This window comes from Saccoglossus kowalevskii, chromosome 5, assembly GCF_978046115.1.
Source record: "Saccoglossus kowalevskii chromosome 5, keSacKowa6.1, whole genome shotgun sequence".
Taxonomy (NCBI): Eukaryota; Metazoa; Hemichordata; class Enteropneusta; family Harrimaniidae; genus Saccoglossus; species Saccoglossus kowalevskii.
Genome location: NC_140645.1, coordinates 7,861,301 through 7,877,167, shown reverse-complemented (window position 1 = coordinate 7,877,167; position 15,867 = coordinate 7,861,301). Strand labels below are relative to the sequence as shown.

Sequence of the window (15,867 nt, the reverse complement as noted above, 5' to 3'; positions counted from 1 at the left end):
GTTACCTCTCCTCATGTTCCAAGCAGAGTGGTACTGACGTCATTCATGTACAATTCACAGTCTGCGGGTGACTTTACATGTATATGACAAACGCACGATGTAGCAAGTAGCAGAGGCGGAGACAGCAAGACACTTTTCCTCCAAAAACAGATTTTTTTCAAATCGAAAGAATTCACAAGACTGGAAAACACTTGCCCAAAAACGATGATATTTTTTGACAACCCAACTTATTTTAGGTGAGTTACCTATATTAATAAAAGAAATCACCTTTATTTTGTTTTCATACGGAGAAAATAAAGTTTAAGTTTCCTGATTGTGAGATGTACTCCAAGCAAATTTATTGCTACATGCAGATTTGTCAAAAAAAACACTGTAATCGATACTTAATATTGGGAGAATGTTTCCTTGATTGGAGATAATCTCTATTTCACAGATGATTAGATTATAAGATTATGTAAAATAAGTCACAAAATAATAAAACATGCACACAAGTCACAATTTTGTGCTAAATGTTTAACGAATGTTGGCCACAAGTAATATTTTATTTGGTAAAATCTTATAATGTCTTATGTATTTACCAAGTTTAAAAGAAAATCCATCCATAAAAGACTGAGATCCAGTTTTTGATGATTTTTCAGCACAAAAATGGCTGCCATTCAGCCATCTTGAATAAGATTGTGAAACAAATTAATGAGCATATTAGCCTACATGTATAATATCATGTATGATGTATGCGTGAAGTTTAAATGTAATCGATAGAGGCATGTCTAAGAAATAGATCCGATTGCACAAACACACAGAGGCTAATCTATAAGTCCCCATTTTCAGAATGCATCTAAACAGGGACTAAAAATGATGCAAGCTTTATTTCCGCTCATCCTAAAAGTAAAGGTCTGAAAACGGCAAAATACGTTTGTTCAATGGTAGTAAAGTAACAAGTAACCATACACCACTATGGTTTGGGAAATCACATGCAGCAATAAATAACAGTCCGGATCATAATCATTTTATCCAATTGGCTAGGAGTATTAGTAGTGAAAGCCATAAATAGGAGAATGAATTCGATTCAGCTGTTATAGTCGCAAGAATTTCAGTGCTTCAGTGACAATGCAATACCTACGTGCAATGTCAAAGAAAACTGTAGCAGCTGTAATGGTATCCAGATATTTTCAATAGCATTTCTCAAGGGGAAAACAAGCCCCAGGGGCTAATGTATTCAACTTGGAAAAAATGTACATGCAACTGTACTGTTGTTGTAATTTGGCTCTATGTAAAAAAAACTACCACTCAGTCCCTTAACACTGAAAAAGTCAACAATTTCGCAAGCTTGGTTACCTAGCAACTGTAAAGTGCAAGATTCATCTATTATGTGAATTTTTGGATAAAAATGGACTTGTATTATCAAAAACTGCAAATGAAAATCTTAAATACTGAATCATGAAAAACTTGTTAAACACTCTTTAACAATTTCAAATGAAAATTTTAAAACTTAATTCAAATTATGTAATTATTACATCATTTCAAGTCTAAAAATGTTACCATCCCTATACTTATTTTTCTTAAATGGAGAAAAATTTTCTGGAAATGGTTAAAACATAAACGTAATCTCAGTATGGCTTTAAGCATACCTTACATGCTAAAGTAAACATATCGCACACATGAGCTAACAACCTTAGTGCAAATACGCAGTTCTAAGTCAACAATTAAAAAAAGAAATTACCAAGAAGAAAACATTTTCAAAATGTGAAATATTGATGTATGTACGGCACTGGTCAAGCTTTCTTCTAAAAGTTACTGAACACTTTGTGATGATGAATGTTTTTTTATGTGATTTTCTTTCCCTAATCAGTTGTAGGTTGTAACTCTTAGGTTATTACTAGAAAATAATCACAATTGAACTACCAAAGTTAAAAATAAGTTAGGTTTTATGATATTATTTTCTTTGAGCATCAAAGTCAACTTTTGACACTGTTCACAAATTCTAAACTCAAGTAACTTTTTCATATATATTTTTTTAATTTTGATAAGAACAAAATTATTATTGACATCCGGACCAAAAAATATCAAAAATTTATAGAAAAGTACATAAAAACGGTGCTGTAATGGTTAATATAACTGAATGCTATATTTGTATCAATCACAGCATAAAAGAAAGTAAATTAAATCAAAAATTACAACATTGGTTGAATGACCATAACTAATTTGCATAGAAATAAATCATTCTGGACTTATTTGCATAAAAATTAAATAAATCAGGAATGTTACTGGAAACACATTATTTAGTTTACAGTGTATTTGTCCTCACTTTCAGCAAGCCTTTTTCTAACCATATAAGGTTAATTCCTATGACTTGATTGATTGACAATAGTCACTCATAACATTCATCCCAAAATGATTTATTCATTTAAATGATGACAGCAACTTTCAGCAATACTGGAATATATTGAAAGTTTCTTGATACAATACTAAAACATAAATGTTTCACAGAAAATTGATTATTCCTAAAAAAAAATGTTGATGCTCAAATTATTAAGTTCAAATGATTGATAATTTTATTAATGGGTTATCGTTGTTCAAATCACAAAAACACCACATCCAACGGCTGCATGTTTAATAGGGTGCTATATGACATTACAATGTGTGTATAACCTAAATACACTGTTCACAAAAAATGAGAATGTGTGTGAGTGACAATGATACCAGGGATACAGACAGAACAGTGGTACAGATAAGAATCACTAATTACTTCATAAATATAGATCTTATGACATCACTACTCAGTACTTCATATGTATGGATGACATCACTACTCAGTACTTCATATGTATGGATGACATCACTACTCAGTACTTCATATGTATGGATGACATCACTGCTCAGTACGTCATATGTATGGATGACATCACTACTCAGTACTTCATATGTATGGATGACATCACTACTCAGTACTTCATGTGTATGGATGACATCACTACACAGTACTTCATATGTAAGGATGACATCACTTCTCAATACTTCATATGTATGGATAACATCACTACTCAATACCTTCATATGTATGGAGGACATCACTACTCAGTACTTCATATGTATGGATGACATCACTGCTCAGTACGTCATATGTATGGATGACATCACTACTCAGTACTTCATGTGTATGGATGACATCACTACACAGTACTTCATATGTAAGGATGACATCACTAATCAGTACTTCATATGTATGGATGACATCACTACACAGTACTTCATATGTATGGATGACATCACTACTCAGTACTTCATGTGTAAAGATGACATCACTACACAGTACTTCATATGTATGGATGACATCACTACTCAGTACTTCATGTGTAAAGATGACATCACTACTCAGTACTTCATGTGTATGGATGACATCACTACTCAGTACTTCATATGTATGGATGACATCACTAATCAGTACTTCATATGTATGGATGACATCACTACACAGTACTTCATATGTATGGATGACATCACTACTCAGTACTTCATGTGTAAAGATGACATCACTACTCAGTACTTCATATGTATGGATGACATCACTACTCAGTACTTCATGTGTAAAGATGACATCACTACTCAGTACTTCATATGTATGGATGACATCACTACTCAGTACTTCATATGTATGGATGACATCACTGCTCAGTACGTCATATGTATGGATGACATCACTACTCAGTACTTCATGTGCATGGATGACATCACTAATCAGTACTTCATGTGTATGGATGACATCACTAATCAGTACTTCATGTGTATGGATGACATCACTAATCAGTACTTCATGTGTACGGATGACATCACTAATCAGTACTTCATGTGTAAAGATGACATCACTACTCAGTACTTCATATGTATGGATGACATCACTAATCAGTAATTCATATGTATGGATGACATCACTACTCAGTACTTCATGTGTAAAGATGACATCACTAATCAGTACTTCATATGTATGGATGACATCACTACTCAGTACTTCATATGTATGGATGACATCACTGCTCAGTACGTCATATGTATGGATGACATCACTACTCAGTACTTCATGTGTATGGATGACATCACTACACAGTACTTCATATGTAAGGATGACATCACTTCTCAATACTTCATGTGTAAAGATGACATCACTAATCAGTACTTCATGTGTAAGGATGACATCACTAATCAGTAATTCATATGTATGGATGACATCACTAATCAGTACTTCATGTGTATGGATGACATCACTACTCAGTACTTCATGTGTAAAGATGACATCACTACTCAGTACTTCATATGTATGGATGACATCACTACTCAGTACTTCATGTGTATGAATGACATCACTACTCAGTACTTCATATGTATGGAGGACATCACTAATCAGTACTTCATGTGTATGGATGACATCACTAATCAGTACTTCATGTGTATGGATGACATCACTACTCAGTACTTCATGTGTAAAGATGACATCACTACTCAGTACTTCATATGTATGGATGACATCACTAATCAGTACTTCATGTGTATGGATGACATCACTAATCAGTACTTCATGTGTATGGATGACATCACTAATCAGTACTTCATATGTATGGATGACATCACTACTCTACTTCATGTGTATGGATGACATCACTAATCAGTACTTCATGTGTATGGATGACATCACTACTCAGTACTTCATATGTATGGATGACATCACTACTCTACTTCATGTGTATGGATGACATCACTAATCAGTACTTCATGTGTATGGATGACATCACTACTCTACTTCATGTGTATGGATGACATCACTACTCAGTACTTCATGTGTATGGATGACATCACTACTCAGTACTTCATATGTATGGAGGACATCACTACTCCGTACTTCATGTGGATGGAACATGGATAATTTACATGATAAAGTAAAATAAATTAAATATTTAGCCCAGTTGTTTGTTTTTTTTTAATATTTTTTGTTCCAGGAAACATTTCCAGATTATTGAAATGACTGCTGTCTTTCCTGACTTTTTTGTCTTAGATGATGATTCTCAGTGCATGTGTGCACACTAGTGCCCAAACACCACATGCTTTATACAGCTGAGTAAACAGTTGGCTACAGAAATTAAACCTAAAACCTTGCTGATGCGGTGTTTTCATCATTGTCATATCAGTTTAACACTATGCAGTAAATCACAAATTCATTGTTACCATCTTATTACTACTTTTTGTCAATTACCAAGAAATGGCAACATTTATTGCAGCGTTCATTAAAAATGTTCTAGAAAAATGTCCAATGGCTCAACAACAAAAAAAGCTGACAAACTGCCATATACATATACAAGTTTTTTTTATAGAAACAGTTTTAACAAAAATTAACAACAAAATAAAAATAATATCTCTGATGAAGGATCTACATGTAAGAAACATACATGTTCATATATCACTGCTTGCATGGAGATAAAAAAACAGCAATTTTTGCAATTTACAATTATAAACAGGATAGCACTGATGACATAATGAATTTTAAGTTATTACCGGTACTCACTTGTGTTTCCTCGATAAATAATCAACAAATGACTAGAAAATATTATTTTTTTAGATAGGGACTTTCATTAAACAGTAGACTCCGCGAATCAATCCCTGAATATCTTTAGTAAGAGGCAGACACTGTAACCACTGTATCATCACCGAGGGCTGTAGTAGACATTATAAATTATAAATCCACATCTCCCTATTTCTGTACACAGCACATCGTGGTATCCTTTAAGCTTGACAATCTGATTCTGAGATAATTTAATTAACCAATCACTTGGTCCATCATTTTGGTGATTTCAGATTTCAATGAAAACCCAGATTTACTTTAAAAGATTGCTAGACCACCACTTCGAATAAAAAAAAACAAGTTTTAATTTTCAGGGAAGACATACATGTACAAGTCACAAGCAGTAATTAATGATCTCGTTTATACTATGCAATCAAGAAAAATAGTCCAATCCAATGAGATACAGTAGTTTGGGGGGGGGGGATTACAGCCGGGAGGGAAAAGAAAGGCTGTCAAATTATCCAAATTAATGGTGCATTTCATTAGATTTACTAATCGAATGTTCCGATCCATTGTAACCTTTTTGTCATTAACGGAAGCTGAGCCGATCAATAGTATTGAACTACAGTGGAAATATATCCTCTTAGGAAGCGCAAGAATGTTCCATTTTAGTAAAATTACGTTTTTAAGATAATCTTAAAGACATATACATGCATGGATGGATGCAAGTTTTAAAAGCACAGGTCAAACTAGCACTTTAGGAATTAAAATGTGAACAAATATTCATAAATAAAAAATAAAAAGATATAAATCAAGGAATTCGTATTGTGATAAAAATTAAACACAATAAGTAAACAATTAAACTTGAGAACTCACTTTGTAGTTGCATGCAAAAAATCACTTATTTGGGAAAAAGAAATTGCCTTAAGAAGGTCAAATAACAGTTAATAATACAAGTGGACAACAAAATTAAATAGCAGGACATGAGAGTTCTTTTTAAGCTACACAATTTCAAGATCAGCAATGTATTATTTTAATTCTGAGAAGATATCAGTTACAGAGGAACACGTCATATGTTTATGCAGATTCTGCATCAATAGTGATTTCCAGCGTAAATAATGGGTGCACAACCTCACACTAGCTTTAAACAGTACCCTGGGTGACAAGGGTGTAATTTAAAGTACAATTGCACATGTTAATGATGATGGAAGCACACATGAATAATTACAGCATGATGTGTCAGTTAAGCCGAACATCAGCTGTGTGGACAATTTACACACCACTCAATTGAACTTTACCATCGTCGGATTACGCTCCTTTGCACCACTGATACCAGCAACAAAAAAATGACAACACTTGGATGATTTGCTAAAACAAATATCGCATATACTGTATTGACTGTTTACTAAGTAGATCGGCGATACGAAGTTTAAATGTCACAGAATCAAACAGAGGTGATAGAAACTTATACTTCAGTGTTAGAGGTTGCAGCAGAAGAAAAAAAGCACTGCCTGTCACTTTCAATTTCCTAAGGGCTGGACAATTAAGAAAGAACTCTGGAAGGGGCAAAAGCATAAAAACTGTGCAAATTTTGTGTTTTCTTCACATAGTTTTGTGATAATTCCTTATTCCATGATGAATTTTTTTACACTATAGTATGTGGAATTTTTTTTTCAAAGATTTAGCCATGCAGATTTTTTTTTGTTAGTGATTTTTTTTCTGTGCAGATTATTTTCAATTCTGCCATTGCCCCACCACAGAGTTTCTAATGGTCAACCCCTAAAGTAAAAGTATTAATGAAATGAGAGGACCATCCAAAAGTAGATTACAGCTGCAAAATACTTAACCATATTTTAACTAGCCCTACCGCCATGTATATTACTTAGTTTGTAATTGCATTCAGTCAAGGTAAGGTAAGTAAGGTTGCATGCATTTTTTTTTTCATGATAAACATGAATTAAATTATATACAAATATATTTATTCCATCAAAATATATGTGGAAAAAATATAGTATAAATATGCATTGTCAGAATTGAGTGTAAAGAGTTTATTATGCGAGTAAATAAACGGTTTGTATTTACAACGCAACTCCAGTTGATTGACACGCGTGTGTGAGAATACATTTCGCGAAAATAATAAGTTCATATGGTTGCACTTGGTGTAAACGACATTGTGTGTATTGGCATACTGTTGTCACGTTGTCGTGTCATCAAAATTGACGTAAGTGATTATACTCGCGCCTTGTTTTATTATCACACATCGCCATATACAGTATTATAATCGACGTCGAATCTGTATACCATCCTCTTGGGCTGATCCAACTCACTTACAGTGCAGCTCGTTGTCCGTGGAAATCGGCTGTTGGCGCAATAACAACACGCGCATACAATGCACAGAAGATCGTCGCTTGATAATGATGGGGTTTTGGAGTTTGAGCGAGCAGACAGGCTGTTGACACCGTCATAGCGACGACTGTCATGAGCTACAACACCTCCGAAAAGATGCGTTTCTGATTCGAAAACAAGCGATCGAATCAAGGTGAAGGTACACGGCTCAGTTCATTCGACAAAATTGCTCACTCACCTTTGTTTTAGTGATGTCATGTGTGGCTAGTTTCACAACCGCGAAATTTCCTTTTCCTATCGTTCTCTCGATTTCGTAACACCCCACCCGTATCGGCTGAGAGCCGCCTCCAATTCCTGAACTAAGCGGCCGTGCTTTCTGGTCCGCCATGTTGAATGTTGATTGTTTGCGATCTGCGTCTGCGTGGAAATATGCAAATAAGTTAGTCACTTTGTTGTTTCTCTTCCGGTCAATTCAGGTCAGGGCCGGGCAATCATCCCCAAACAAGGACATTTACTGTGAATAATTTGGAAGAGGACAAAAAAGAGCACCATATGCCATTCTTCATGACTATCTCAGCTTGTTGAAATTTGACACCAATCTAACTTAAGTTTTCACGAGACAGAATAATTGACAATAAACTTCGAGACACTTTCTAAGATTATATTGAATGTGCCTAGTTCCACGGTAACCGTGCTCCCAGTTCATCAATTAAAGGGCCGTGTCGTACTGAATCGAACCACAGTCCGAGGGACTGTGATCGAACCATTGCATATACCTCGCATACAGCTGTGAACATAACACACAGGAAATTAAAAACATTGACATTACGTCATCAGATGGAATTACTAGTACGTACGGTTCAATGGATGGCCTCGCCACGATGTATTATATTATGACATATCGTGTCCTTTCGCACTAAAAACTAATCAGATGTGAACATGATTGATGGCACATCAACGCTGCACCACAACAATCCCCAGGTCAACGACCTCAAGTACGATCTTGTAGTAAATAACTCAAAGAAAGGTGAATGGCAAGCTTTCTCCAACAAACGGTTACTTTGAATAGAATATACGACCACTCCTCCCGACTCCTCGCCCCCCCCCCCCAAACTATACAACGAGGCATGTTTATTCATATCCATTGTCGAGTGTCAGTGTTTTTTTACAGCATCTGTGTGGTTTTAGTCCTTTATTGGAACTCACGTGCGCGGAGGACAAACGAGCGACATGATTCCGCCAACATTAGATAACGACTGGTATCATACTCCCAAAATACTCGTATCAAATAAACACAAGATATGTTGGCACAAAACCAATGCGTCAGTTAATTCTACGGGTAACTCGGTCGAATTGCCATACTGTTACGTTACCATTGAGCGTTCAAGTCCGATTTCGTAGATATCATGGTATGCATACTAATTAGTTAATCTGCATATTGTTATATATATATATATATATATTTAAATCGATATGTACAGTAAAGGGGAATCAAATGTGACAATTAAAAAGCACATCAGATATTGTATTTTTACAGTATATTAAAAATTATTCACCTTGGCCCAATCAAATAAATGTGTTTTTGTTGTGTGTGTTTAACTAAATGTTGAACTAGAAGTGACTTGTTAAGATATTGGTGCCCGAATCACAGTAGCAGCGACTTGTCGTTTTCAAGTTTGTCGGAGATTGAAGGCATTGGATCATAACATAGGTACAACATCATTCCCGTACCATCCCAATGAAATCCGAATTATCGTCATACATTTTGAGTTGTCCTCCATTGTAAGCCTGGTTATGTACTCTCAATAAAAGTTTTGCCATAGTAATGAAAGTGTGACGTGTGTTCTAATTTGTGTGTTCAGTAGGCTCAATAAAGCAATGGTAGAAAATGGCCGCCAACATCTCGTTGAGAGCCATAGACCCACGAGACTTGCTTTTTCTTCACAAATATTGCTCTATTTCGCCCCGCCATCAAATATCGTGTTTCAAATACCATAGTTACATAATTCAGAAGAATGGGGAACGCGATGACGGAAGAGAAAGAAACAGTATTTGAGTGGCAAAAACGTTTCGTAGGTGTGATGCTTACAACGAGATATCGGCGATAACTTATTTCTAAGGTATTTTGTGTATTTCAGCAAAGTGTTATACGTCTATCAGTAAGAGAAGTGAACACGATGTGAACACGATGGAGGCAACTAGATATATACCTTTTCAACGTTGTGTAGGGGTATAAACACTAACATGCATTCAAAAACCTACTTTTATTTTGCACATTTCTAAACGAAATTCAAGCTCGGATTGAATACAGATGCTTTTATAACACAGACCGGGACCGGGAACCGGGAACGCTCAATATATGCGCCATTTTTGCATATAATTGAGTCCAACATGGTACGTACTTACAGTTGAATTTCTAAGTACCACTTTTTTGTATGTCGCGACGACGCAATTTCGTGACGAAAAACTCTGTGATGTAGTGGATGTAAGCGAAGTATGAACAGACAACTCTGCTCAGTTATGTACAGTAGCCCCCTCCCCCGTTTACAATATAATAGCACATTTCTAAAACAGTATTTTTGGTCGACGCACGCCCACAGATGAACAAAACATATCAACGCTGTAAAGGTCGTTAAAATGTCTTACGTCACGAACGATATAGTGATTATAAAAAAATCATTCCCAAAAGATTAATCTGAGAATTGTGAGAAGATTGATGGTGGGATGTGCGTGTAACAGAGAAGATGGGTATTCTCGTGGGCGAGGCTACGTCACAGAACGTTCTACGTTGCTAGGCGCGTACCAATGTAGTTCTACGGGTTCTGTGCGAGTTGTCGTGGAACACCATCGAAAGGGCAGGTGAAAACAGACAACAGCTCAAATTCAACGTTGAAGTAATCCCGAGCAACCAAATTTATATATGTTACACACGTAGGGGTGATCTTGTTACACTGTTTATGGAGAGTCTCAACAACTATCCCAAAGTACCGTTTTCTGAGAGTTTTCGGCCTTTTTTTTCGCCTTGATGATTGCCGGGCGGTGAAAATTCCTTAGAGTATCTTACCGATGAACATGTACCATTTTCTTGATAGAAAAAGTTCCGCATGCTAGCGTAAATATAGTAGCCACCACTTATAGACAATGTTTCGATTGACCACATATTTCTGCATTACACCTTGTATTTCTGTATTTTTTGTACATTTTCATTTATTTATGTCTTTCACGTAATATGAGGTTATTACGAGGATACTGAAAAAGTATGCACGAAGACAGTACAGCGGATAGTCGATAGAAGGGAATTTCATTTTTGTGACGTCGATTGGTACACTCAGAATCACAATATCACACATGCAAGTTTACGTTACACCCCTCTATATTATATATGCAACTATAACGCACACGTGGCTCGACGCGTAGAATCTTTTACGCAAGCGCACGCATACTTTCCCCGTTTGGAAGTGTTCTACTCCAGGGTTCCATAACGATATATCATGAATAAGTAATAGCAGTGAATATGCTGTAGAATCGACCAGACGTGGTAATTTCGCGTCGGACCACGATTTGAGAAAGAAAATTATAAAATTGCCACGGCTGGGCCAGTCTACGTTGCCAGTCTACGTTGCAATTTAGTGCCCGAACACTTATGGTAATGGTGAGACACATTATGTTTTAATGGCGGCGTAAGTGTTATGTAATAGTTGTACCGGCGCTGATACCCCCTAGCAATAGTGTTTGACTCCGACATCTGAAATCCTCTAACCCCGGTGTATTGTGTTTACGCATGTGTTCTGTTACGTGGGTGTAAATTATGGTTATGTAAAGGAGCAAATCCGAACTGAATACGATATGGGTCGAATTGCTTTCTCGGAAATTAACGTTAAACTTATTCTTCTCAGAAATAATTTAGTTTTATTTATCTGTTTACTTCACGAAATGAACAACAAGACGTTGAAACACACCAATTTAAAGGGCGGTGGTCGTCGCGCTACGCATGTGCGACATTTGTGTTGATAAACATTGATTTTCCCACAATCCAATGCGCTCTTCTAATGGAAATCACAACTATGAGCTTTGACCTGGATGTGACTTGCACTAATTACCGCCGGTGACTCCTTCGATACCTTCCAACCACCTAAAACATACCTAAATAAAGCTTGGTAACATCTCAATTTGTACTCGTTGATCTGCGCAACAGCCAAAGTCACCATATTTGTTTATATTATGAGACCCATAAATCTCGCGCATACGTGGCGTGACGACTATCGCCCTTTAATTAAAGAGCGGTGGTCATCGCGCAACGCGTATTTGAATTTTCACACGCTGTGTACGTCGCTATGAGTCCCATACTGAACAGGACGCGACACGACGACCACTGCACTTCAAAATCAGATTTAAAAGCATACACAGAGTTGAGCAGCAAATATATCTGGTGTAGGGAAATATCTTAGACATTAAAAGGAAAAAAAATGTCGCAACTAATGTTTCAATTGTCTGATACGTATACCGGCTCAACCGAAAAGACCGTTTTTGTTTGGGTGCGTCATGATCTGGGAGCCTTGCGTGAAACACCGTCAGTAGCCATGATCTGAGTCGTGCATGCAACTGTATCATAGAGTAGACTCACAGGCCGGTCATGATATGATATGAGCCTTGCACGAAACACCGTGGTGCAGCCTGGCCATGATCTGCGAGCCTTGAACGAAACACGGAGGTGTAAGCTGGCCATGATTGATGAGAGCCTTACACGGGACATCGTGTTATAAAGAGTATGAGAGTCAGGCACAAACTATGAGTTTGAATCATGAGAGAATCTAGATCAATACTAATAATGGAATATCAATATTTCCAAGTTCAACAGCAGGTCAGCAGAACAAACAATTTAACCCCAATTTTATTGAATGTTTGACACGTTATACGGCATATTTGTTTGCATAATTAAAGAGGGTTGTGCGCATGCTCTGTTTGTTTGAGCGTCTTACAGAAAATTTAATTGTGAAATCCCCAACTTTACTCTCAAAGCTATTGGGACGCCCGGTATTTTCTTGAAATTGAAATTGCAAACATTTTGTTGGGAACACCTGTACGAAAGGACATTTTTAGTCGGGTGTTCGTAAATACATTACAATAATGTTAAATATGTTGAAAATTAATTATTGATATTGATTGTATTTACTTTACAATTACTAATCCAGCCATCACAATTCGATTTTTTTTTTATGAAAGAATTTGAAATTTGTGAAATAAGTTTGCCCAGTGTAAGAGACATAAGAGTTTTACCATTATAGACCATCAGAAGAGATCTACGGTTTTTATGACAGTTCCACCGTTCCACGTATTTTGTATTCCGGTTAAGGTCACAAATAAGTGAATTGCCTCGCTTCCATTGATTACTGTGCTTTTTCGTTATGCCTGGCATTTTCTTTAATTTGCTAATAACGTAACAAACAATCATTTGCTTCCACGGCCACAAACGAATAATATAGCTCAAACCGATCTCTTGCCGAGGCGGAGTCAATTGTAACTATGTACTTTAATATTCGCAGCGTTTAAAAGAAACAATAAGCATGCATAAATAGATCAGTGGTGACCACACACACGTGAGAAAACTATCCAGAAATGAAATTAACACAGTTTTAGCGGTAAATTGAAAAAAATCCACCAACATCGGGTGCGTTTAGTACACAGCTTCCTCAAGTCATGCTGACTCCGATTATGTTTCCTATACGGCCGTCAGGAGAAATTTGCAAACAAAATTAATTACGTTTATATAGAAGGTCACGTGACCCATGTTCAAATCATGTCGGGAGCTTAATGAAATTACATGTATTTCGAAGTGTTTACCGAGCCTCAATATTTCTTCTTGTATTCATTTGGTGTCACAGGAACCGTTTTGACATACATAAACAAAATGCGAACACGTTCTCCTCACATTTGTTAAACAGAGTTATTGTGAAAACACGTTATATTGGAATATATAAATTAGTACTATTTCCATAAACTTCTATTGAAAAGCATGATAAATATCAAGCATAATTTCGTATCGAAAAAATGTGTACCTGACAACGGATATGTCGAGGGCCGTGTACGTAGAAACGTCGATAAACAAGCACATACCGATCCGTCTTCTCATATCCAGGGTCTAATGATTCACCCACCATTAAAAAGCGATAACTACGCACATTTGAAACCCTTTGGATAGCCTATGACGTCATTATGACGTCATACACCTCCTTAACTCGTCCCACGTGGTCTGCTGGGAGCGATTCTAATGTCACTCAGTCTGCTGTGCTGTCGTATGTTCTATTATATCTTCGCTGATAACTACGATAGCTAAAGCGACTGATAGATGCATTGCTTACTCACGCACCCTAAATTCCAAGGCAATGTTTTTTTGCGCTGATCAATGCCGTGATAAATAACTGCAATTTGAGCATTTAAATTTATTACCGATGTCTTGATTATAAAATTGCTAGTGTCGTTGTTCCCGTAGTGTGTTTCATTGTGTATGCATACTATTCGGAAACGCTGTCCTAGTTTAAATGAAACTGTGTCACGAATGAATTATTTTTTTAAAATAAATTTATGGTAAACGTGTTTCATGTATATATATTGCAGTTATCTTCAAATCTCCGCCGTTTTCAAGCTTTACGTCACATTACGTCAAACAAGTCCTTGTGATTCGTTATATTGTTGCATTGTAACAAGACATCAAATGGGCCTATGTATCAAGTCACTTTGACGTTGTCGAGATATTACGAAACGCAGACCCTTGTGATACAATACGTTGTCGTAATATTACGTCAAACAAGTCCATGTGACATATTACATTTTACGTTGTAATAATACCTTAAACAAAGCAATGTGACACAATACGTTGTAATATTACGTCAAACAAGCCCATGTGACATATTAAATTTTACGTTGTAATATTACCTCAAACAAAGCAATGTGACACAATACGTTGTAATATTACGTGAAAAAGGCAATAGACATGTTTATTTGGCACTACACAATTCATTTAGCTCAGTATTATTAATAATAATAATAAAATATTTTACAAAAAACAGTAAACTAAGGTCTATGATTAAGCAAAATATGTTCAGGCAAATAGTATCACTTAGAAGTTCAGGGCTCATACCACTAATTGAATTTCCATAGACGACAATGTTAACATATGACGAGATTGCTATATGAAAATGACGAAGAAAGTTGAAAATATGGCTCAAAAATGGGAAATCAATATGCCAGTAATCAACCATATGAAAAAAACTAACATGTTGGCCAGCTCAAACTCTTGCAAATCTCAGGTAAACAAGACACACCTACTGTATTTGGATTGCACCAAGAGAAATCACTGGAAAAACACCAAGATTAGAACATCCAAATACACACAGAATAAACCCACAGGTACACAGCCGCTAAGTAGTAAACAAAAGACCACATGTTGGTCTCACCTCTGACCCAGGTGATTACGCCCTCAAACAGAGAGCACCTGAGAAAAAAAATATTTAAAAAATTTCATTGGTTCTTGCTAGGCATTTAAATTGAGCAGCCATTGGTTCAGTAGTTAGTGGCATGAGACCTTAAATACACCTTTACCTTACACCGCGCCCTCTAGTGTCGAAGTCTGTTCAACGTATCGACATTGTTTTGTAAAGTAGTCGTTCATCAAGGGAAACAAAGATCGTGTTATTGAGGAGATGCTGAATTGTTCGAGTTACGGACATTGAGTTACAGAAATTACCACGCTCATATTTTTGAAACCACGCATATTTTTGTAAAACAACGTCCAAATTGTAAATCGATGTTCAATTAACAGTTAACAAAACTTTGAATTACCGGCAATATACATCCACAATTAGTAACTCGATCTTTAATTAACAGTTGACCAAACTTCGAATTACGGGAAACTTTACAAAAAAAAAAGTGAGACATGTTAAAACCATCTCAAATAGAAGACCTAAGCAGGTGGA

General features: G+C 36.2%; 1 protein-coding gene across 1 annotated transcript in view; it reads right to left on the bottom strand.

Moving 5' to 3' along the window:
* LOC102802603 (serine/threonine-protein kinase SIK3-like) overlaps window positions 1-14,063 on the bottom strand; it is a 101,299-nt gene extending 87,236 nt beyond the window's left edge. Inside the window, exons 1-2 of the mRNA XM_085499110.1 lie at window positions 13,951-14,063; window positions 8,133-8,311 (exon numbers count right to left, since the gene is read on the bottom strand). Of these exons, the coding sequence (XP_085355236.1) occupies window positions 8,133-8,282 (150 nt within the window). The 5' untranslated portion in view covers window positions 8,283-8,311; window positions 13,951-14,063. The remainder of the gene's footprint in view (window positions 1-8,132; window positions 8,312-13,950) is intronic.
* Between the last annotated feature and the right edge of the window lie 1,804 nt (window positions 14,064-15,867).